The sequence below is a fragment of the Schistocerca cancellata genome, chromosome 3, assembly GCF_023864275.1.
Source record: "Schistocerca cancellata isolate TAMUIC-IGC-003103 chromosome 3, iqSchCanc2.1, whole genome shotgun sequence".
Classification (NCBI taxonomy): Eukaryota; Metazoa; Arthropoda; class Insecta; order Orthoptera; family Acrididae; genus Schistocerca; species Schistocerca cancellata.
Window position 1 is genome coordinate 88,956,974 of NC_064628.1, and position 26,222 is coordinate 88,983,195.

The 26,222-nt window shown below is 39.1% G+C and overlaps 1 protein-coding gene across 1 annotated transcript in view; it reads right to left on the minus strand.

Annotated features, from left to right (window-relative positions):
- Nucleotides 1–465: 465 nt before the first annotated feature.
- The window catches only part of LOC126177079 (protein LSM12 homolog), a 37,417-nt gene continuing 11,660 nt past the window's right edge, over nucleotides 466–26,222 (minus strand). Inside the window, exons 4-5 of the mRNA XM_049924317.1 lie at nucleotides 22,026–22,155; nucleotides 466–1,113 (exon numbers count right to left, since the gene is read on the minus strand). Coding sequence (XP_049780274.1) covers nucleotides 1,039–1,113; nucleotides 22,026–22,155 — 205 coding nt within the window. The 3' untranslated portion in view covers nucleotides 466–1,038. The remainder of the gene's footprint in view (nucleotides 1,114–22,025; nucleotides 22,156–26,222) is intronic.

The window sequence follows — 26,222 nt, forward strand, 5'->3', positions numbered from 1 at the left end:
CCGACTATAGCACCATGTTCAAACTCACTTAAATCTTGATAAATTGCCATTATAGCAGCAGTAACCAATCTATGGTGACCCACAAATCTGTGATTTACTTTCAAGTCATATAGAAGTTCTGCAAATTCTAGAGTTATTAAAACAAAAGAAACATACCCTAATACTATTGTGCATTTCTTTTCAAATTTATTAACCATAAAAAATTCTTACTAAAAACCCCCTATTCACAGTTTCTTTCTTCTCTCTTTTCCACCATACTGTACATTCTCCCTGAGCAAGGTAAGATTATCAATGTCTTAAGCTTTTAAAGACAAACGCAGTTTTGTGTAATACAAGAATTTTGTACGAAAAGCTACTGCATATCAAAATCTTTTCTATGTCATTAATGTTCAACATGGTTGTGTTAAACTGCCTGATTTAATCTGGCATGGAAAATGGGAGGGATAGAAAAAATAAAGGCAGCCAGACAACATAACAAGAATGGTGTATTGCTGTACATTCACTAATGGAATGTTATATGAGAAAACTACAACAAATTTAGTACATAACAGGATCATACAGCAATATATTATATATTTCCAAACTAAATACATTTGGTACTCGGTACTTTCAGATACTATTTGGCGTCCACCGTGTACAACTGTAAACTGACTTCTTCAATATGACAATTTCAAAAATTGTAAAAAACTGAATATTCAACTTTCAAACATGTTTGCCACTGTAAAAGTAGTGTAAAATTCAATAAACAAGTTGCACTTTTTGACAAAAACGCTTACGCTTATTGTAGGGAACACTGAATGTAATACATTTACTGGATTCTACACATCATTCATGGGAGAAAGGCATTTCTTCTCCATTGTTCCTCGGCAGTAAAGAAACAACAAAAAACAGTTCACAAAATGATGCAAAAGAAATGAAAGAATGATTTGTGCCAGCTGAGGAGGGACTGAAAACACAGAAACAGGTAAACAAGTGTGTGTGTGTGTGTGTGTGTGTGTGTGTGTGTGTGTGTGGTTTTCTGCAGTACGCCAATAGTTGCTACTGCGGTGACGAGTGAGCCCCCGCAGCTTCGGCTGCTGCAACAGCTGCCTGGTCTTTCGCATGTTTCTCCATCTGAAACAAGAAAGAAATCTGTAATACAGAACACTTAAAATTACAATCCTACTGTTGGGGAAAGGATGTTAAATTAATGCACACTCTGAGTGATTACCTAAGCAACAAGTCATTGTGCAGGTTCCTCAACTAGCACATAAACGAAGTAGTTTATATTACTTGTAACATATTCGGCTTTCCATAGATTCAAGCACCTGAAATGTAAGTAAACTAAGATACTTTGCCAACAAACGGAGAAAAACATGGTGATGAAACATATGAAAGCATGAGATTAGCATAAACAAGTAACATCCCATAATTGATTTGCTCCATTTTATAGGACCCCAACCCCCTTCTCCCCGGATGCATGTGTGCAGCTTGTGTGTGTGTGTGTGTGTGTGTGTGTGTGTGTGTGTGTGTGTGTGAGAGAGAGAGAGAGAGAGAGAGAGAGAGAGAGAGAGAGAGAGAACGAGGAATGGGGTGGGGGTGGGCATGCATGCACATAGTTGGGCGTGTGCATGCTTCCTGCTCACACTGCTCACAACAGCAGTCTTACCACAAAAATTATACATGCTAGAGATGAATTCATAGCTCTAACAAGCATTTGGGTGGTGGTGGTGGTGGTGGTGGTGGTGGTGGTGGTGTCTGTGTTTACAGCATGTTTTACAATTAGAATTACTGACAATTTGAATACCATATACCTTACAAATTTGTACAGAATAGCTTTTATAACTCTCAAGTTCGTATACAAAATTTTTTCTCATCACTAACTGACATACTAAATTTCAATTACAAGTGGTGTTGTCAATACAATTTTTAAGACTATATTCTCTGATGTTACATTTTGCTAGAAGGGAAGAATTAATAACAAGTCAGAGGTTGACAGTTTCTACTCCCAGTGAACTGAAGAGTTCCTAACATCTTTTGCCACAATTTGTGGGCAATGAAGCTTTCTGGTTGCAAGTAAAAACCAATGAATTATTTTTCTCATTCCATTAAAAAGTTACTAGTATAACACATCAAATTGCTGTTCAAAGTCATTGCACTATTCAGTATAATTACTAACATAGGGAAAATCCTTTACAGCTAGGTCCTCCCCAATTATCCCTGAACTTTTTGGTAATTCATTACTTGGGTATACGTAATTGGGCACAGATTTTTTTCTGCTTTCTTGTTATAAAAGAAAACAGTATTTATGTTGGATAAAAAGTTCTCAGTTTACTTGCCACATCAAATCAGATAAAATCCTGAGTTTTCGGTGACTGCCTCCATCATTAGTGACAGGGGATAAAAGGATTGATATTTTGAAACCTTCTATATGATGGTGTAGGTATAACAACCTACAGCCACACACCAAAGTGGGCCTTCGTTTGTAAGTAACCAATGAAGAATAATTTCACATGCTGCTAATATTAATTCTTACACAATGATAGATCATGCTTAGGTAGATTATGAAAATTCTGTGGTGCTTACTGCTAATACTAGACACATTCACTCTTACACTAAAATTGTCCAACACCGACATAAAGGGATGATGCAGATGAGGAGAATTTTGCTACAAGCTGACACAAAAGAAATATTTACATTCTGTAAGCATCACAGTGTATACTATCACTTGTACCCTTAATCTAGTTAGACTTACATTAGATACACAATATATTAGTTATAGAAATGCCACAGTGTTAATTTTAATTGAACTTTCTTGGATGGTTGGGATATTTTCGGTCGTGGCTTTGTTTTGGTGTTCTTAACTTTGATTTTTCATTTGCATGAGGAATCATGCATGAAAATTTAAAAGAGTTCCAAGGATGCGAGGTTACCACTGCTCCATCTTGAATGATATGAGAATAAATACCTCTGTGAGGTGAAACAGTGCACGGTTTAGCATCCCGGACACACCTGCACAGTGGTCATTAAGTGGATCCTATAGACGTATTGCTTCATGAACTCATTCACAATCAGAGGAAGCATTCCGAAGATATCAATAGAAACAATATGATTCCAGAGAACTTTTCCTGTCAAACACCTTTGAGATACACATAACCCAGGCCTTGGTACAAATTTTCGTTTTTTACTTCAGTCTGCAAATATACACTACTGGCCATTAAAATTGCTACACCAAGCAGAAATGCAGATGATAAACAGGTATTCATTGGACAAATATATTATACTAGAACTGACATGTGATTACATTTTCACGAAATTTGGGTGCATAGATCATGAGAAATCAGTACCCAGAACAACCACCTCGGGCCTTAATAACGGCCTTGATCGATCTGGGCACTGAGTCAAACAGAGCTTGGATGGCATGAACAGGTACAGCTGCCCATGCAGCTTCAACACCATACCACAGTTCTCAAGAGTAGTGACTGGCGTATTGCGACGAGCCAGTTGCTCGGCCACCATTGACCAGACGTTTTCAATTGGTGAGAGATCTGGAGAACGTGCTGCCAGGGCAGCAGTCGAACATTTTCTGTATCCAGAAAGGCCCGTACAGGACCTGCACCATGCGGTCGTGCATTATCCTGCTGAAATGTAGGGTTTCGCAGGGATCGAATGAAGGGAAGAGCCACGGGTTGTAACACATCTGAAATGTAACGTCCACTGTTCAAAATGCCGTCAATGCGAACAAGAGGTGATGGAGATGTGTAACCAATGGCACTCCATACCATCACGCCGGGTGATACGCCAGTTGATGAAGATGAATACATGCTTCCAATGTGTGTTCACTGTGATGTCGCCAAATGCGGATGCGACCATCATGATGCTGTAAACAGAACCTGGATTAATCCAAAAAAATGATGTTTTGCCATTCGTGCACCCAGGTTCGTCGTTGAGTACACCATCGCAGGCGTTCCTGTCTGTGATGCAGCATTAAGGGTAACCGCAGCCACGGTCTCCGAGCGGATAGTCCATGCTGCTGCAAACGCTGTCGAACTGTTCATGCAGATGGTTGTTGTCTTGCAAACGTTCCCATCTGTTGACTCAGGGATCGAGATGTGGCTGCATGATCTGTTACAGCCATGCGGATAAGATGCCTGTCATCTCGACTGCTAGTGATACGAGGCCGTTGGGATCCAGCAAAGCGTTCCATATTACCCTCCTGAACCCACCGATTCCATATTCTGCTAACAGTCATTGGATCTCGACCAAGGCGAGCAGCAATGTCGCGATACGATAAACCGAAATCGCGATAGGCTACAATCCGACCTTTATCAAAGACGGAAACGTGATGGTATGCATTTCTCCTCCTTACACGAGGCATCACAACAACATTTCACCAGGCAACGCCGCTCAACTGCTGTTTGTGTATGAGAAATCGGTTGGAAACTTTCCTCATATCAGCACATTGTAGGTGTCGCCATCGGCACCGAACTTGTGTGAATGCTCTGAAAAGCTAATCATTTGGATATCACTGCATCTTCTCCCTGTCGGTTAAATTTCACGTCTGTAGCACATCATCTTAGTGGTGTAGCAATTTTAATGACCAGTAGTGTACATTAGGTGTGTTTGAGACATGAAAACATCTCTGGAACAGTATAGTTTCATTTTATTAAAGCATCTATGCCAGGGTTTCAGGCAAGATACCTCATTTTTATTCGATGCCGAGATGCCATTCCAATACAGTTGGAGAGTCCCAGCAATGCTGTTCGAGTTTAGGGGGAATACCAAGTGGGGTGAGGCATGAATGGAAATTTGGATTGAGGAGGGAGGTGTGCTTGGATAGTCCATGCAGTTGTGCAAAGCTACTGTGCCAGGGTGGCTTACTAGTTAGTGCATCTGCATAGTGAGAAGGAGATCCGGGTTTTAATACCAGCTTTGGTACAAATTTTCATTCATCACTTCAGTCAGCATATAAGCATTCCAAAGACAGCGAAGTAGTGTACTGAAATGTACGGTCACGTGTCTGAAGAATAAGGACCAGTAATCTGCCAGAAGGAATGTTGTCCAAGACTGAAGCCACCGTAACTGAGTTTACCCACAAACAACATTCACATTCATTCATATTGCTCCTCCTCCGCATTCACATCACACAGCCACATCCAGTAAACAACAGCAAGCCAGTAATGCCACAAATAGTGAGTGTATTGAATTTCATTTTTTATTTATTTATCTATTTATTTTAACTTTGGAGAAGGTTGTTGGAAGTATGGTTGTCAAATTACTGCTAAAGTAGGTTTATGTATGCAGCTTGTACTGGGATATCTTCCTCTAACATTACTTTTCCTCAACAAAATTTATGAAAAGGAATTACTTTATTTTCGATGTTACAATCAATAAGCACTAGTTCTGAATGTACAGTTAAAATTATTTTTCAGAAACATTTGAAATTACAGACTACTGGCACATTTAAAATTTCTACTATTAGTTACGCAATACTGTCTGGTTACTATGTTTATTTCTGACTTCATTTATGAAATAATAATCAAAAATATTAATGTAACAGAAAGTAATAGAAATTCATTTGTCAAGAAAAATTGATAAGCCCTTTGGGATATTGTTATTTTTGCTGAGTGAGACAGTAGTAGGCATTCCCCTGATGTGACTGGATATTTTTTGCATTTTGTGCAAACAATGTAATTTTGTCTTTGTTAATGTGAGAAAACAAAAGGCTGTATGATATACTAAAATGTGACAAAATATATTAATGTAAAAACTAAAATTCTGCAACAACAATCTCCAAATTTATTTAGATCAATCCAACATTGAGGACCTAAAATGTTACATTTTCAGCTTCAAGACTCAGACCCCCTAGACAAGAAGACCTGGAGACTACTCTACATAAGAAGCTAAGTAAACCAGAAAGTATATTATAATCTTCGCTCTTCTCAAATCTTCAGAAAAGACTTTACATATTGTGGACAATAGCTGCAAGTAGGAAGGAAGAAGAAGATTACAGGCTTGAAGAATAAAATTATTGGGGAACAGGTAAGACACCAGGTCGTACCAAATTGAGTAAGAACAGCAAAGGTATCAAAACATTGTATAGTTGAAGCGTTAACTAGTCAATATGCGCATAAAGAAGACTCAAAATGTTGCTAAGCTTTCAGCAGTGTACTTTTGGCCCAGCAATCAGATTACAAAAACACAAGACAAGGGGTTTGAGATCTTGGGTGCCCAGCAAAGTTTCCTCGAGTTGACCCATAAACAGCCACTTAGGAAGGTGTCGTGTAGGTCCCCTTGGCCATGAAACAGATTTGTTTGTACATCTTCCTCTCAAAGGAGTAGCAGTTTGTGTAAGGATGCAGTTTGTCTAGTGTATAATTAAGGAGGTGGTGGATTTCAAGTCATGACTCTGGATAGATAGTGTAAAAAGAAATAATTTTTCCAGAATTTATTTTTGCTTACAACAAAAAGAAGATTTTCCTTAATAATTAATTTTGAAAGCAGTGACTGTAGTGGAGACTGACATCTTATCCAAAGGCAACCATGTCCATATTATTTTTTTATCATCTACATTTAATTTTGATTCATTAAAAGCAGTACTATTTAGGTACACTATGGGTTAAACGTGACACAAACAATGCTTTGAGCATCCATATGGAATCGTTATTTAATTACACAAGTCATACTTTTAAGGGGGGTTATGGATAAATTAGTTTGAGACTGAGGAGAAAATATTTGAAGTGTAGATGTGTACCCCTGTTAAGGTTAGCAGAGGAAAAGCTAGACCAACATCATCTATAACGAGTTAGTGCAGCAGCAGAATAGAAAAGATATACTGGGAATAAACTGCTTTCAGTTCAGTAATGTCAGTGAGGAAAGTACATAAAATCATTCTGCAGAGGACCATTTCACCCTATATCATGAACAATACATCATGAGCAATTTGGCAGAGTATACAACAATCCCAATAACAACAAATAAAATAACAGGTAAAGACTGCAGTTTTGTTCATGGAAATGGTGGCTAATTTTCATGTTATGAACGTACACAAAGAACCTTGTAAAGAAGTTTATTACTACTCCAGATAGTCACAATAACAGCACACATGATGAAATGGAAACAGAGACATAAATGAATAATGAAGAATAGAAAACGTCCCATGAGCAATTGACCAATAATCACAACAATCTGCAGCAGGAAGCAGTTAACTAACAACTGAGAAATTTCAACTCACAATTTGTGGTTGCCAGAGGAGGCAAGGAAGGTGTACCGTAAATTTATAAGTACCGGGTGATCAAAAAGTTAGTATAAATTTGAAAATTGAATAAATCATGGAATAATGTAGATAGAGAGGTACAAATTGACACACATGCTTGGAATGACATGGGGTTTTATTAGAACAAAAAAATACAAAAGTTCAAAAAATGTTCAACAGATGGCACTTCATCTGATCAGAATAGCAATAATTAGCATAACAAAGTAAGACAAAGCAAAGACGATGTTCTTTACAGGAAATGCTCAATATGTCCACCATCATTCCTCAACAATAGCTGTAGTCGAGGAATAATGTTGTGAACATCACTGTAAAGCAAGTTCGGAGTTATGGTGAGGCACTGGCGTCAAATGTTGTCTTTCAGCATCCCTAGAGATGTCGGTCGATTACGATACACATGCGACTTTAGGTAACCCCAAAGCCAATAATCGCATGGACTGAGGTCTGGGGACCTGGGAGGCCAAGCATGACGAAAGTGGCCGCTGAGCACATGATCATCACCAAACGACGCGCACAAGAGATCTTTCACGCGTCTAGAAATATGGGGTAGAGCGCCATCCTGCATAAACATCGTACATTCCAGCAGGTGTTTATCAGCCAGGCTGGGGATAATGCGATTCTGTAACATATTGGTGTACCTCTCACCTGTCACGGTAGCAGTTACAAAACCAGAATCACGCATTTCCTCGAAGAAAAAAGGCCCGATAATGGTAAATGTGGTAAATCCAATTCATACCGTGACTTTCTTGTCGTGCAATGGAGTTTCCACGACAGTTCTAGGATTTTCAGTAGCCTTAATTCTGCAGTTGTGGGCATTGACAGACCCTCGGAGTGTGAAATGAGCTTTGTCAGTCCACAAAATGTTACTCAACCAATCGTCATCTTCCGCCATCTTTTGAAACGAACCACATCGCGAATGCCCTCCGCTTCACTAAATCGCCAGGTAACAGTTCACGATGCTGATGGATTTTGTACAGATAGCATTGGAGGGTACGGCTAACTGCCAACCAAACAGTAGTGTATGGAATGCCGGTGCGACATGCGACTGCACGAGCGCTGACTTCCCCGTGCATAGACGAACCCGCTACAGTCTCCATTTCTTCCTGAACTGTCTCAGCAGCATTACGCCTTGTGCTCTGTCGGCCACTACAGGGTCTATTGTCTAAACAACCCGTGGCTTCGAACTTCGAAATCGTTCTCGCCACAGCTGCATTTGTCAACGAACCTTTACCCGTTCGAATCCCCTTCCTATGGCGATAGGATCGTAACACTGAACTAGCACATTCCCCATTCTGATAATACAGCTTCACTAAAAGTGCCTTTTCAGGTAATGTCAACATGCTGCGACTGCTGGCACATCTGATTCTCTCTCTTTACAGCTTCTTTTATACATGATTGTCATGGGCAGTCACTGACGTTTTGCTGTCCAGCGCCATCTGTTGGACATTTTGTGAATTTTTTTGTTTTTGTTTTTTGTTCTAATAAAACCCCATTTCATTCCAAGCATGTGTGTCAATTTTTACCTCTCTATCTACATTATTCCTTGATTTATTAAGTTTCCAAATTTATACTGATTTTTGATCACCTGGTATTTACAATGTTATATTGGTCATATTTTCTACAGGGGATTACTTGTGGCATTATCAGTAATTAGTTATATATCAAGATTTGCATAAGTAGTTCATGGCATAATGTACAGTAGGTGGAACATGAGAAAGGCTTATATGATACTGCTCAAGTTTATCACATCTAGTATGCTAAATCTATTTTGATACGTACAATACCTTCTGACTGCACAGCTTGAGATCTTCACTTTAAATGTATGCAACAACTAAAATCATTCACCATCTATCGGTTGTACTATGACCCTTCAGAAGGAAGTGAGTACTTGTGTACCAGTGTTTTCTAGTGATATACAGGGATGGCAGTTGGCAGGTGCTAGTTTCTGTTCCTATGGGTTGTGAGCACACTACAGGGAGACAGGTCAGAACACAAGGCGATTTGGACAAGGTCACGGGTACATTACAACCACCTATGATGACCAATAATTGGCCATATCTGCATTTTGATGTCATACTGCTGCTGCCAGAGCACTAGGCCCATTGGAGCTACTGTGTCAGAACAGACTGTAAGGAACAGGTTACAAGAAAGAACCTTACAGCCTAGAAGCCCCAGTTTGAGTACACCACCTCATACGAAAACACCTCGCAGTTCACCTTCAAGTCTGCAGTTCCCATGTCAATTGGCAACTTCATCGCTGGCAAAACATGTTGGTCACAGACAAGTCCAGACTTACTCTGATGAAAGCTGACAGCCATGTTTGGATGCAAAGATGCCACAGTGAGCACTGTCTGCCAACTGTTGTAAAGGAAATTGACAGATTCAACCCACATTCTGTGGTGGTGTAGGGAGACATCTGCGTAGGTAGCCATACAGATTCTGTCATCTTACTGCCAGGAAGTACATGGTACAGATCCTGTTGGACCACATGGTGGCTGCTGCATATGATGGTGGCCCTGAATTCCATCTCATGTACAAGGGGTCTGGATGCTGATGTAATGAAGTGGCCAGCAGTGTGTCCCGACCTAAACCACATCAAATGTGTGGGACATGCTTCACAGATGTGTTCATGGTCATACAATTCCACCACAGACTCTTCAAGAACTCTCCACAGATATGAGGAATAGAAACAGATGCCACTGGGTGACCTTTGTAGACCTATGGAGCATGCCACATAGGTCGCAGGTGGTGATAAAACGTTCATGGAGAGCATACACATTATTGAAACTCCCAAGTCCAATGAAAACCACCCAGGATGACAGGATGAATGTTTTCACTTTTCTTTTTTCGACACCTTTCAGACATTTCAGTCCTTGTTATGTAAATGAATGAGGATATAATGTTTTTTGTGTGCTTAATTTGTGAAACATGAAGGCATAATTTGCTAACATATCCATTCTTCAATTATTGCTCATTGGAGTATGGTAGACACTCAAAGTCATGTTCCCCTAATTATTTGGAGCAATGTATTAAGGTCTGCGTTAACATTATTTTGGTTTTTATCACATCAATGATGTTTACTGACACAGAAGAAAGGAATGGAAATGTCTACGTAACAGGAGGAAAAGTAACAATAGTTCCACTGATTAGTCATCGAAAAGTGACACCCAGCAGAGGTGTGAGAATGATATACTGAGATACTATAACTCGAGAGAAAATTAACTTTTTTTTCCTCTTCTGAAGGATGGCTCTGAACACTATGGGACTTAACGTCTGTGGTCATCAGTCCCCTAGAACTTAGAACTACTTAAACCTAACTAACCTAAGGACATCACACATATCCATGCCCGAGGCAGGATTCGAACCTGCGACCGTAGCAGTCGCGCGGTTCCAGGCTGAGCGCCTAGAACCGCTAGACCACCACGGCCGGCTCTTCTGAAGGAAAAGTGCATGCTGTTTAAGGACATTTTCTTTGCTCGGTTCAGCTGTTAAGGTTTATAGTATTGCAATAATTCTGAAACACCTGGAGCAATTTCAGTTGAACTTTTTCATGAATATGACTGTAGCAGATGTGGGAGGTAAGAATGTGGAAATATTTATGATTAGTTCTCAGAACATTTTCAATCAAACTCGGTACATACAGGACTCACTTAACAAATATATATGTCTGTGTATATGAGGATGGATATGTGTGTGTGTGCGAGTGTATACCTGTCCTTTTTTCCCCCTAAGGTAAGTCTTTCCGCTCCCGGGATTGGAATGACTCCTTACCCTCTCCCTTAAAACCCAAATCCTTTTGTCTTTCCCTCTCCTTCCCTCTTTCCTGACGAGGCAACCATTGGTTGCGAAAGCTAGATTTTGTGTGTATGTTTGTGTTTGTTTGTGTGTCTATCAACCTGCCAGCGCTTTTGTTTGGTAAGTCTCATCATCTTTCTTTTTAAATATATTTTTCCCACGTGGAATGTTTCCCTCTATTATATATATATATATATATACAGTTTTGGAATGACAATCCAAAACACAATAGGTACAGATAGTAGATCCAAAGAGGGTGACACCAAAACAAATGAAAACTAGCTATAATATTAAATGAGACGAATTTCTATTCACCACATAGAGGAAGCATCAAGTGGCATACAGGCACATTTAAAAGTAGACTAAGCTACTGGAAAAAGCACTTCTCTAGAGGCAGGCACGCCCCCCCTCCCCCACCCCCCCATTCACACACACACACACACACACACACACACACACACAAAAAGTACAACTCACAAACACAACAAGCGGCCACTGTCTTCTGGACACAAAGGCCCAACTGCTATGAGCAGTGATCTTGGCTGAGATGGGTAGTGGAAATACAGAAGAGGTATGGAGTGGAGTGGGGAGGGAAAGGGATAGCATGGGATGTGTAGGAGAATAGTCTGTAGTACTGGCTGTGGGAATGGGAATAAGATAGTGAGTTGTTAGGAGCAGCAAACTGTGCTCAGGGAAAGGGGGCTGGATGGGGGGTGGGGTTGAAAGGGGGGCATGGAGAAGAAAGAAGCACAGAAAGAAATAGGACTATGCGGGTAATATTACAGTTGCTGAAAATTACAGTCATGAATAAAATGAATATACCATTGCAGCCTCACACATAGCTGCTACCTATCACTTTATTCATGGCTGTAATTTTCAGCAACTTTAATATTACCTTCTACAGGATTAATTTCAGTGATCAGTTGCAAATAAATTTTATTATCTTTATCAGTTTCGACACATTAATTTGTCATCTTCGGAAGCTTAGTTTAGTAGACAGTCAACATCTTCATACAAGGATAATACCATGGTATGTTCAGAAATTTACATATTGTATGTGGTTATTTTAAACACTATTTGACAATTTACAATAACTGAATCACATCAATGTATTTGCTGTGCTAGTTCAATTCAACAATTTGACAATTTGCAGTAACTGAATCGCATCCACATATCTGTTGTGCTAGTACAACAAATACATAGATGTGATTCAGTTATTGTAAAATGTCAGTTTTAGTGTCTTGAAGGGAGGATATAAGATGAACATCAACAAAAGCAAAACAAGGATAATGGAATGTAGTCGAATTAAGTTGGGTAGTGCTGGGGGAATTAGTTTAGGAAATGAGACACTTAAAGTAGTAAATGAGTTTTGCTATTTGGGGAGCAAAATAACTAATGATGGTCAAAGTAGAGAGGATATAAAATGTAGACTGGCATGGTAAGGAAAGCGTTTCTGAAGAAGAGAAATTTGTTAACATCGAGTATAGATTTAGGTGTCAGGAAGTAGTTCCTGAAAGTATTTGCATGGAGTGTAGCCATGTATGGAAGTGAAACATGGAGGATAAATAGTTTGGACAAGAAGAGAATAGAAGCTTTTTTTAATGTGGTGCTACAGAAGAATGCTGAAGATTAAATGGGTAGATCACATAACTAATGAGGAGGTATTGAATAGGGTTGGGGAGAAGAGGAGTTTGTAGCACAACTTGACAAGAAGAAGGGATCGGTTGGTAGGACATGTTCTGAGGCATCAAGGGATCACCAATTTAGTATTGGAGGGCAGCATGGAGGGTAAATATCGTAGAGGGAGACCAAGAGATGAATACACTAAACAGATTCAGAAGGATGTAGGCTGCAGTACGTATTGGCAGATGAAGAAGCTTGCACAGGATAGAGTAGCATGGAGAGCTGCATCAAACCAGTCTCAGGACTGAAGACAACAACAACAATAACACGTACATGAAGAAAATATTGACTGACTCCTAAAGTAAGCTTTTGAGGATGACAAATTAATTTGTCGATACTGGTAAAGATAATAAAAGTTATTTGCAACTGATGACTGAAATTAACCCTGGGAAAAAAAAACATTATCCACCCTCACGATGTCCAGCCACACTCCCACAAGCAGTACTACAGTATTTTCCACCACTCCTACCCTCCCGATCCGTCCCCCATACATCATCTATACCATCACCACCCATCCCAACAGAGATTGCGCAGCTCACTGCAGTTACGCCCTAATATCAGGAGATGACTGTGTGTGTGTGTGTGTGTGTGTGTGTGTGTGTGTGTGTGTGTGTCTCCTAAGGAAGAGGATTTTGTCCAGTAGATTAGCCCACTCTTAAATGTACATTAAATGTGTCAGTCTGCCATTCAATGCCTTCTCTATGTAGCTATTAGGAACCTAACCCCTCTCATATTAATTCATCCTGGATTATACACTATTTGAAAGCAAACTATATCAATGCTGAATCCACAGGTTCTAGATATGCCAGGGTGAATGGAGAGAGCTCCGGTCATATATAATCCCTAGTTGTGGATTTGGTTGTGAGAAGGGAGTGACTTGATCTGAAACATAATCTCGGAACCCAAAGAGAAATTTCAACCAAACTTAATATAAATGCAGCTTACTATCTAGGAAAAAATACAGTGTGTAAGACACTGCTAGCACTCTTATTTGTGGGCATGAGAAGAAGAAGACACAAGATAATAATTTAAAAATATTAGTGTCAAATAACCAGTTTTTGTCATTGTTAAGATGATTCATAACAGTCCTGGCATCTACATTTACAAGCAAACTCTGAAAGCCACCATAAGTTGCATGGCGGAGGGTACTTGGTACCACTACCAGTAATTCCCTTTCCTGTTTCCCTCACAATTGGTGCAAGGGAAAAAACTCTCTCTAAGCCTCCATACAAGTGCTAATTTCTCTAATCTTGCCTTTGTGGTCCTTAAGCAAAATGTATGATGGTTGCAGCAGAATTGTTCTGCAGAGTACGGTGAGAGGAAGGGGAACATGGGATGAAAGGATATGATTTAAGAACAATCAAACAAGATTGTTATTACTGAATTCTGTGTTGCTAAGCTGATTACCAACAACCCTGAAAACAATTGACCCCTAGGGATATGTGTGAGCACAGGGTGAAATAGAAAGTATAATTAGATATGTATTGTGCAATTTCAAACTCACTTGGTTCAAATGTTACTGTTGGAAAACCACTGGGGGGTGAGAAGACGATATGAGATTTTAACTGGCAACACCAAGTAATTTGCTGGTATTATAATGAAAGAAAAAAGTAAAAGGTTGTTGGAAGCAATATTACAAGGTATCAAAGAAGAAAAAGAAAGCAGCAGTCTGTTTTCTACATGTGTATGTGAAGAGATAATAATGTTTATGTGTTTTACTGCCTGCAGTTATTGCATAATGTTTTGAGAGCACCGAGCTAATAGTTCATTTATTTATCAGGTGACAGCATGTGTTACCTAACTCTAGAAAAATCTTTGCACTGGAACAGATGAAAGGAAATGGAAATCCAAGGAACTGGAAGTGCAAGGAAGAGGCAGTAACATGAGAACAGATGCAAGAAAGATTAAGTAGTGTGAAGTTAGGATATTTTGATAGTGTTAGTGCAATTAAGGTTACCTTCTGTGACTCACACCTAAAAGAAGTAAATTCACCTATGAAGCTTTGGGAAGCAGACACTGATCTGCTCATGCAAGCTGGCTCATACATCTACAGTGGCAAACCAACAGCTGGTTTATGGACACAAACTCTCAGTTTCTCTCGATCTGATTTATTGTCTCTCTCTCTCTCTCTCTCTCTCTCTCTCTCTCTCTCTCTCTCACACACACACACACACACACACACACACACACACACACACACACACACACACACACACACACACACACTACGAATATATCAAGAAAAAGTAATTATACTGAGGTACATTTTTTGCTAAGTTATGGCGGACAATGTGACAAATAATCTGACATACGAGGTGTGTTCAGATAGTAATGGGAATTTTGTAATACTGCCTACATATTAGTCTAATTGGCGTGAGTTTTTCATTGTTGAGTTGGTAACATGTCTGGGAAGTATATGTACAGCATTAGCAAATATGTAGTCCATCATAAATTATCAAAAAGATTACTTATTTTTTGGTATTGCATATAAAAATGGATCAGAGAATTTTTATTATATTTTGCTGTAAGAACAAAATAAAGTTCAGCGCAAATTTTTAGAAAAGTTACATACTGCTTTTGGTGAGCCCACTACGATTAAAACTATAAGATTTGGGATTGTTATAAGTATTTTTAAGAAGGCCATGATGAATTTGAAGATATCAGCACCCTGCATTCCCCAGCACATCATCAACTGATGGAACTGTGGAAACAGATTTGTGGCTAAAAGCCATCTCACAGATTGAGTTCAAGAGTGGTTCTGAGATTGGAAAATTAATGTATAATATCTAATGATAACTAATTTGAAGGGGATACTCTTGATGTAGGTGAGTAAATAAAATTCATAACAAAAAAATGTGTTTTTTAACGCACCTCACATGAAAATAATTTCTAATGATACTGACTGTATTTGTTTTAAATCAAATTATGTAATTTTTCTGTGGCACTGAAACAAAAATTTGAAGAGGATTTCAATGACAAAACGTACACGGAACTAGACAAAATAAAAAGTTAACAGCCTCACAAACTACTGTTCCGCTGTGAAGAAAATGAATCCCACAAACATTTGCTGTACTATAGTAAAGGTAAGGAATCAAGTAACTATAGCACTATTCACCTGTGCGACTGAACTCCATCAGTATTTTCTCGGAAGTTGGAGCAATCAGACTTTTATAATATAAAGAACAGAAACAGATGAATTCGCTGATGTGGTTTTTGTTTTGGGGAAATGTTGCCAAACTGTTAGAGTAGCGGTGGGGTTGTAAAATGAAAGGTGTCCAGATTGTACCAAGTACTCACACTCTGTCTTTGTAAACACTACAAAAAATTTTCAAGAAACTGGAAATGTGAACAATAAAATAAGCCAATGAAAAAGAACAGAAAATGATAAGAGAAATGTAGCTAATGTTTTAACAGTGATTAAAAAAACAACCCCTATTTCATTACAAGGCAGATGTGCAGGTGGAATCAATCAAAGTAGTGTTTTGTGAGCACTACATTCCTACATATTTCATTCTACACACATGTTACTCCAATAGCTTGATGACAATGACATACAACACTGATTGCAGATCTCCAATTAATGCCTACGAAAACTGCAAAGGTAAATGGTATTTCTACATAAGGTTTTGTTTATGGGAAAAGCATCATTTACAAAATCAATCTTCAACATACGCAATACTAATCAGTTGAAAACCCATTCTGGTAGGGAGAAGTGTATAATCAATTTTCAAAATATGCACTACTATTCAGCTGAAAATCAAAGAGAACTGGATAAACACAGATCTTTTTCTGCAACAAGTACTATGGAGTTTTCAAGGCTCACCATGGCTACTCATTTTACTGCTGGGACTCGTGAAGCCACAAATACCAACAGCTTCTGACACATCCTGCCATAGTTGTTGAAAGACACTGCGCTGTAAGTAAAGCAATCAATGTGCTATCAGCACGACAGATGTCACGTCCATTCCATACAGATAGGTTAATCAGGAACCTCTTCTCCTGATAGCGGAACAGTGATTTGAGGTACTGTTACCTTGTTACTATTTTATCAAGTTCCACCCATATTACATTGGAGAAGTACGGTGAAGTCTCTTTCCAAACTCTCTTTCCTCATATTCATGTGCAATGTCTGACGATTTTAATCATTTTGCAAATTTTTATTTCAATTTTGTGGCCAGATACTCTTCTTGTCACCACTCTTACCAATTAAATTAAGGAGAGAGGTTGTGTCATCCATTTATGAATCATGGGAACTTAGTTCTTTGTGTACTTTTGTTTTAACTGTTCACACAGTGTATTTCCTAAGGCAGAAATAGCGGACCATTCCAGCATTTGCCAAAACAAGCATGGACGATATAACAGACCAATGGCTGTAGGATTTAATCCAGGTCTGTCTCACATCCCTGCCACACAAACTTGCACTTCGTGTATGAAACTACACAAACATGTCCTTTGTAGACTCTTTCCAATTTCACATAAAAAATTAATTAGTTTCATCAAAAAATTAGTGTCATAATTCAGCAGCTATATGTATCAGAAAAGTAGTCACACTGCCTGTTACGACTTAGTGAAAACTGCACCTCAGTACATTTACTCATTATGGGTATATTTTGGGTGGCCTGTCTTAACTGCCCCACACCACGTGCGCGTTTGTTTGTGTGTGTGTGTGTGTGTGTGTGTGTGTGTGTGTGTGTTGGACTTAGTCTGATAGCTAATAATGTCTATCAGTCTTGGTTTTCATTGTGCCTGTCTGCCTCTCAATGCATCTTTTACATATTGATGTTGCTGAACGAAGTTTTATTTAATGTCTCCATATCAGTATCCTGCTCTTCATGCTCTATGGACTAGTAATCTAATTATAAGAATTTTTAATGCCAATGAAAACTGAAATGTGTGATACTTAAAATTTTGGAACCTGTTACGTATCTTCCAAAGAGTCGTGTCATTAATGGATACGGACCTTTCCAATGAGTTGTCTGACAGAGGAATTGTGTCACTTGTCGTTAACATAAAACAGAAAATTTGTGCTGCCATCACTGCACTGAGAATAGACTTTCTTTTTATACTGGTTACAACAACAGGAACACATGATCAGAGATTACAAGACAAGTTTCTTGTTACCAAACTACAAACAAGTGTTTTCGGCTTACACAACCTGCCTCCTGAGCAGGCCTGGTGTAAAAGACCAATGAATCAAAAGTGAATTACGATTAAGGATGTAGATGACCTTTTGGGCAGATGTTTATGGTACGAGGGTCACTCGAAAAGAAATGCACACTTTTTTTTTTTTTTTATCCATCTTTTATTCTACATGTTTGGAAGTTTGAAAGTTTTACAGTGTGCAGATACATCCTTTATGAACAATATTTTCATTTCTCCACATAATTTCCATCCCTCTCAACTGCACTATGCCGTCTTGCAACCAGCGCCTGTATACCCGCACAGTAAAATTCTGGACCAACCTGTTGGAGCCACTGTTTGGCAGCGTGCACAAGGGAGTCATAATCTTCAAACCTTGTTCCACGAAGAGAGTCTTTCAGTTTCCCAAAGAGATGATAGTCACATGGAGCCAGGTCAGGACTGTAAGGCGGGTGTTTCAGTGTTGTCCATCTGAGTTTTGTGATCGCTTCCATGGTTTTTTGACTGACATGTGGCTGTGCATTGTCATGCTTGCAGATGTAGTCGAACACGACTCAGTCGAGCTTGAAGTTTCTTCAGCGTCGTCACATATGCATCAGAATTTATGGTGGTTCCACTTGGCATAATGTCCACAAGCAAGAGTCCTTTGGAATCGAAAAACACCGTAGCCATAACTTTTCCAGCAGAAGGTGTGGTTTTGAATTTTTTTTTTTCCTTGGGTGAATTTGCATGATGCCGCTCCACTGATTGCCTCTTCGTCTCTGGTGAAAAATAATGGAGCCATGTTTCATCACCTGTCACAATTTGTCCAAGAAATTCACGTCCACCATTCTCATACTGTTCCAAAAGTTCGCTGCATACTGTTTTTCTTGTTTCTTTGTGAGCCACTGTCAACCTGGGAACCCACCTGGCACAAACCCTTTTTTAACGCCAACACATTCAGTATTCTGCAAACACTTCCTTCCCCTGTCCCAACGTAGTGTGACAATTCGTTCGCTGTGATGCGTCTGTCGGCAGTCACCAATTTGTTAACTCTCTGCACATTGTCTGGACTGTGTGCAGTACGAGGCATGCCGCTGCGAGGACAATCCTCAATATTGCCGTGCCCGCTTTCATCACATAACCTGCTTGCCCACCGACTAACTGTACTGTGATCGACAGCAGCATATCCATACACCTTTTTCAACCTCTTGTGGATGTTTTCCACTGTCTCGTTTTCACAGCACAGGAATTCTACGACAGCACATTGCTTCTGATGAAAGTCAAGTGTAGCAGCCATCTTGAAGACATGCTCTGACGGTGCCACTCACGGGAACAAGTTGAACTATGTTTGAAAACAAGCGGGAAGGTTGTATCTACACACTGTAAAACTTTCACACATGCTGAATAAAAACTGTATTTTTAGAAAAACAGTGTGCATTTCTTTTGGAGTAACCCTTGTGTAATTCTGAGGAGAGCACAGCATTTTAAGTATCAATCTGAAATGTTGCAGCCAATTCTTGTCTTTTCCTGAAGGTGAACTGTTGATTGATTATGTTTCATTATGACAAATCACGAACTGCAAGTATGAGGAGAAGGACCAATAATGCTGCAGAAGTTTATATGCAATGACCTTCAAGAAGTTTCATTCCACACACCTATTTTATTGCCCAAAGGAAATATGTATAAGCTGAGGCTTTACATTTTTATTAGTGTAAGTGAAAGGAACAGAGACTGCAATACGAAATCAGATGCTATCTGGATACATTGTAAAGGTTGTGATGATTCGCTGAGGATAGATGTCGTAGATGTCATTCAAGCAGCAAAACAGACAAGCAAGTTCTTGTGTCAGTTATCTTTATACAGAAAAAGAGACAAAAGAAGGAAAAGATTCTGCCATGAGATGATAAACAGAAAGATAAGCATATAAAATTTAAACTGAGGTCTTTATCATCATTCTTAATATTACCAATTTGACTGATGGGTAAAACAGGTAAAAATGTGAGACTCTTATCTAGAATTTTTATTGAAACCAACTCTAGTGTCCAATATATGGTCCTTAGGTATGATCTGGTCTACAAGAAACTTGCAAAGATAAAACTTTTCTTAGATTACTGTGCACAACTGTCAAGTATTTTGAAAAAAGCATATTCACATCATCAACTGTATAGTTTTACCCTACTGGTTTCAGTCATAACAACCATCTTCATAGCAGAAAAACAGTATACATCAACAGATCAAGCACACGTCACACTTGACGAAAACATGTTTTTGATCAACTGATGTACACTATTTTTTTCCTGTGAAGATGGTTGTTACAAGAGAAAGCAGCAGAGAATAAATATACAATTGCACAGCTAATGTCACAGATATGCTTTTTCAAAAAACTTGCAAAAACAATATGAGAACTGGTTTCAAAGGACAAAAATATGTACTGTGTGCATCAATAATTTTTCCCTGGTGCTCTTTGTAGGTTTCTTAATGGGTATGCAGCTAATATTGCCACAACCTGTTTCCTTTTTTCCTGCTTCAGGAGTGTCAAATGCAGTGAGACAAAATTTTTGGAAGCTCTGTAATCAATGTTCACTTCTGCTATTCACAAGGGATTTCAGATCAATTCCGTATTTCTGGAAGGCTTTTGACACTGTACCACACAAGCGGCTCATAGTGAAATTGCATGCTTATGGAATATTGTCTCAGTTATGTGACTGGATTTGTGATTTCCTGTCAGAGTTCATAGTAACTGACAGAAAGTCATCGAGTAAAACAGAAGGATTTCTGGCGTTCCCCAAGGTAGTGTTATAGGCCCTTTGCTGTTCCTAATCTATATTAACGATTTTGGAGACAATCTGAGCAGCCATCTTCAGTTGTTTGCAGATGATGTTGTCGTTTATCGACTAATAGTCATCAGAAGATCAAAACAAACTGCAAAATGATTTAGAAAAGATATCTGAATGATGCAAAAAGTGGCAGTTGACCCTAAATAATGAAAAGTGTGAGCTCATCCACATGAGTGCTAAAAGGAACGTGTTAAACTTCGGTTACACAATAAATCAGTCTAATCTAAAAGCCGTAAATTCAACTAAATACCTATGTATTACAATTACGAACAACTTAAATTGGAAGGAACACAGAAAATGTTGTGGGGAAGGCTAACCAAAGACTGCATTTTATTGGCAGGACACTTAGAAAATGTAACAGACCTACTAAGGAGACTGCCTACACTACACTTGTCTGTCCTCTTTTAGAATACTGCTGCGCGGTGTGGAATCCTTACCAGATAGGACTGACGGAGTACATCGAAAAACTTCAAAGAAAGGCAGCATCTTTAATATTATCGTGAAATATGGGAGAGAGAGTCACAGAAATGATACAGGATTTGGGCTGGAAATAATTAAAAGAAAGGCATTTTTCATTGCTATGGAATCTTCTAATGAAATTCAAATCACCAACTTTCTCCTCCGAATAAGAAAATATTTTGTTGACACGAACCTACATAGGGAGGAATGATCACCAAGATAAAATAAGGGAAATCAGTGCTTGTACAGGAAGAAATAGGTGTTCATTCTTTCTGCGCACTATACAAGATTGGAATAATAGAGAATTGTGAAGGTGGTTCAATGAACCCTCTGCCAGGCACTTGAATGTGATTTGCAGGTATCCATGTAGATGTAGATTTATTCTTCAAATAGTAGCCATATTTTCAGGTAATTCTCACGAGCCATTCAGTGTCCATGCAATGTCAGTGCATAAATAAAAATTTATGTTTCAACAATAAAGGCCTGGACTTCCCAAAATTTGTGTTTCCAAACTCACTATTCTTAGTTGCCAATACCACCAACGAAAGCTACTTGTTTTCCAAAATGCAAGAGAGGAACAATACTGAAATTACTTCCCGTTTCACATTTAGCTAGAGAAATGATGATAAAGAGACATACATACTAAAACTGAGAGCTTAAAAAACTGGATGTTGATGGCTTCATTCAACAAATTTCATTCAGCTGCCATATATTCACATAGAAAACATGTATCAAACTTGTGCATAAATATAAACCATTCATACATAATAAATATTATTCATTTTAGGTTATCAATACTTTCCTAAAGAAGTAAATAATAACAAAGAAGCAAAGGCACCTAGCTTAAGCAACTATAATGTTATTATGCTTTTGCTTACCACTTTTCGGATGTGGAGAAAAGCTTTACTCTCTGAATCACCCCGAATATTTTCTAATTTATATGGTGGAGTGATGGTTATTTGCTCAAACACCAAAATATTGGGGCCTTGCCAGGTAACATCCTTAATTCTGAAAATATATCCAAAAAGCTGTATTAAACACTTTATTTAACAAAATTTTCTGCAAATACATGAGTTAAATATGCTGGGCAAAGCTAAATTATTCCATGAAACACAACAGTAACTTCAGTCAACATCTGAGAGATCAAAAATAAAATCACCTGATACACTGGAAACAGACAAAACTGTACAAAGTATGTAATGAATATTGCCAGACATTAATGCCCCACCGGCCCACCAGTACACATTCAAATAAGAATGTGTAATGTCTTGCTTGTAGAGTTTCCCAATGTACTTTGTGGAATACTTCTGTGACAGTGTTACTAATACAAATAATAATGTAAAATATGCAGCAAAAAAGGCAAACAGCGAAGCAGGAAAGAGATTTGTGCCCTTCAGACACATCTGTAGGCAGTCTGGAGAGAGCTAGTGATGACAAGAAAAGGCAATGATGAGAATGAATGGTTCGCACTTGGCAGGAAGGCTATTAACAACAGGATCCAGCTGCCCGTTGAAGGGAAACAAGTCTCAAGATGGCGTAGGACCAGGAAATGTGCAGTGCACATTGCCCATGCGTAGGTATCAGTAGGAACTGGTAAATTTTGTACAAGGTCACTTATCTGTTATTACGGAGAAGTTGCAACAATATTTTCCAACACGTAGTATAATTGATGATGATGATGATGATGACGATGACTAATGGTTTGTGGGGCACTCAACAGCATGGTTATCAGCATCCGTACAAATTCCCAACCTTTGCTCAGTCCAATATCGCCACTTTCATGAATGATGATGAAATGATGAGGACAAGTGAACACAAAAACACATACACACACACACATGCTGTAAACAATAATGCCACCCCAAACCAAAGATGACTAATGTCAGATGTTATCAATATTGAAAATTAATAGGCACAAGATGAAATATCATTAACTCCATCCCTCTGACAATGGAGAGAGCAGAATTCCACAGAGAATAAGCAAGAGAAACCTCCATCTCTATGTATAAAATCACTTGCTAATTTAATTTCCCCCCATGAACCATGGACCTTGCCAGTGGTGGGGAGGCTTGCGTGCCTCAGCGATACAGATAGCCGTACCGTAGGTGCAACCACAACGGAGGGGTATCTGTTGAGAGCCCAGACAAATGTGCGGTTCCTGAAGAGGAGCAGCAGCCTTTCAGTAGTTGCGGGGGCAAGTCTGGATGATTGACTAATCTGGCCTTGTAACACTAACCAAAATGGTCTTGCTGTGCTGGTACTGCAAATGGCTGAAAGCAAGGGGAAACTACGCCCATAATTTTTCACGAAGGCACCCAGCTTTACTGTACGGTTAAATGATGATGGCATCCTCTTGGGTAAAATATTCCGGAGGTAAAATAGCCCCCATTCGGATCTCCGGGCGGGGACTATTCAGGAGGACGTTGTTATCAGGAGAAAGAAAACTGGTGTTCTATGGATCGCAGCGTGGAATGTCAGATCCATTACGGGCAGGTAGGTTAGAAAATTTAAAAAGGGAAGTGGATAGGTTAAAGTTGGATATAGTGGGAATTAGTGAAGTTCGGTGGCAGGAGGAACAAGACTTTTGGTCAGGTGAATACAGGGTTATAAATACAAAATACAATAGGGATAATGCAGGAGTAGGTTTAATAATGAATAGGAAAATAGGAATGAGGGTAAGCTACTACAAACAGCACAGTGAATGCATTATTTTGGCCAATATAGATACGAAGCCCACACCTACCACAATAGTACAAGTTTATATGCCAACTAGCTCTGCAGTTGACGAAGAAATTGATGAAATGTATGAAGAGATAAAAGAAATTATTCAGATAGTGAAGGGAAACGAAAATTTAATAGTCGTGGTTGACTGGAATTCGTTGTAGGAGAAGGGAGAGAAGGAAACATAGTAGGTGAATATGGATTGGGGCTAAGAAATGAAAGAGGAAGCCGCCTGGTAGAATGACCATAACTTAATCATAGCTAACACTTGGTTCAAGAATCATAAAAGAAGGTTGTATACATGGAAGAAGCCTGGAGATACTGGAAGGTATCAGATAGATTATATAAGCAAAGAAGGGAAAGCAGAAAGGTGGAAGGAGTATATAGAGGGTCTATACAAGGCCGATGTACCTGAGGACAATATCATGGAAATGGAAGAGGATGTAGATGAAGATGAAATGCGAGATATGATACTGCGTGAAGAGTTTGACAGAGCACTGAAAGACCCGAGTCGAAACAAGGCCCCCGGAGTAGACAACATTCCATTGGAACTACTGACGGCCTTGGGAGAGCCAGTCCTGACAAAACTCTACCATCTGGTGAGCAAGATGTATGAAACAGGCGAAATACCCTCAGACTTCAAGAAGAATATAATAATTCCAATCCCAAAGAAAGCAGGTATTGACAGATGTGAAAATTACCGAACGATCAGTTTAATAAGCCACAGCTGCAAAATACTAACACGAATTCTTTACAGATGAATGGAAAAACTAGTAGAAGCCGACCTCGGGGAAGATCAGTTTGGGTTCCATAGAAATACTGGAACACGTGAGACAATACTGACCTTACGACTTACCTCAGAAAATAGATTAAGGAAAGGCAAACCTTTGTTTCTTAGAGAAATCTTTTGACAATGTTGAGTGGAATGTTCTCTTTCAAATTCTGAAGGTGGCAGGGGTAAAATACAGGGAGCGAAATGCTATTTGCAATTTGTACAGTCCCAAGGCCATAGAACAGTGGTTGTGTTTCACCATGGTTTAGAGATGAAGCCCACTTTCATTTGGATGGGTTCATCAATAAGCAAAATTGGAGCATTTGGGGACTGAGAACCTGCATTTTGTCACCAAGAAGTCTCTTCACCTGAATGAGTGACTGTGTGGTGTGCAATGTCCAATCACGTAATAATATGTGTGAGATTCCTTGATGGCACAGTGACTACCGAACGGGACAAGAAGGTTCTGGAATACGATTTCATACCCATTATCCAAAGTGACCATGATTTTGACAAGATGTGGTTCATGCAAGGCGGAGCTTGAACCCATTGAAGCAGGAGAGTGTTTGAGGTCCTGGAGGAGCACTTTAGGGACCACATTCTGGCTCTTGGGTACCTAAGGGCCACTGGCATGGGCCTTTATGGGATGCCATATTCTCCAGATCTAAACACATACAACTTCTTTTTGTAGGGCTATATTAAAGCAATGTGTACAGCAATAACCACAAAACTACTGCTGAGCTGAAAACAGCCATTCAGGAGGTCATCAACAGCATCAATGGTTTGACACTTCAGCGGGTCATGCAGAATTTCGCTATGCATCTGTGCCACATCATCGCAAATGATGGCAGGCAGATAAAACATGTCATAACCTAAATCCGAATATCTGTAGTGATGTTTACATGTTGAATAAAGGGTCTGCATGCTGCTGTAGTCTGTAATTAATTTACTTTTTTTTCATATAGTTCAATAACTGTAACCCTGTACACATTAACAGAAACTCAGGTGCCACAATACACACAAAGCCATTAGGTGACAATTTTGTATATTATCACCTTCATGGAAGACTTCCATGTCCTTATTTCTTTCAATGAATCACAATCTGCTATTTGCCATGCCCACAATTATATTGTCTCTCTGCACTAAATCCTTCTCAATCAGTGCCTTACATATGATGGGTAAGACAATATCCCATGATAGATCAGTGATCTAGTTGTCAACAATGTCAGATGTTTTTGCCCATTTAGGCTGCGGAGAAATATTTGTCTATAGCACAGCCTGAGATCTATGTTTGCTCCCTATCTGATAAACTGTGAGGTAAATTCAGAAAGCTTTTTTACTTAACAGACAAAGTTCCAACAGATATTTTGGTGCACATTATCTAAAAATATTGTACATCAAATATGAAAAATGCAAGACAGCTGGGTTTTGGGTGGGGATGTCACTATGTAGCTCTCATTGCGATAGCTACTTATAAAATTTGAGGTACTGGTGAATTTCTCTCGTTTTAATCATTTAATTAAAGGATACCAGCGATCAAAATTATTCAGTGTTGCAAATACTACATTTGGTGTATTCTAAG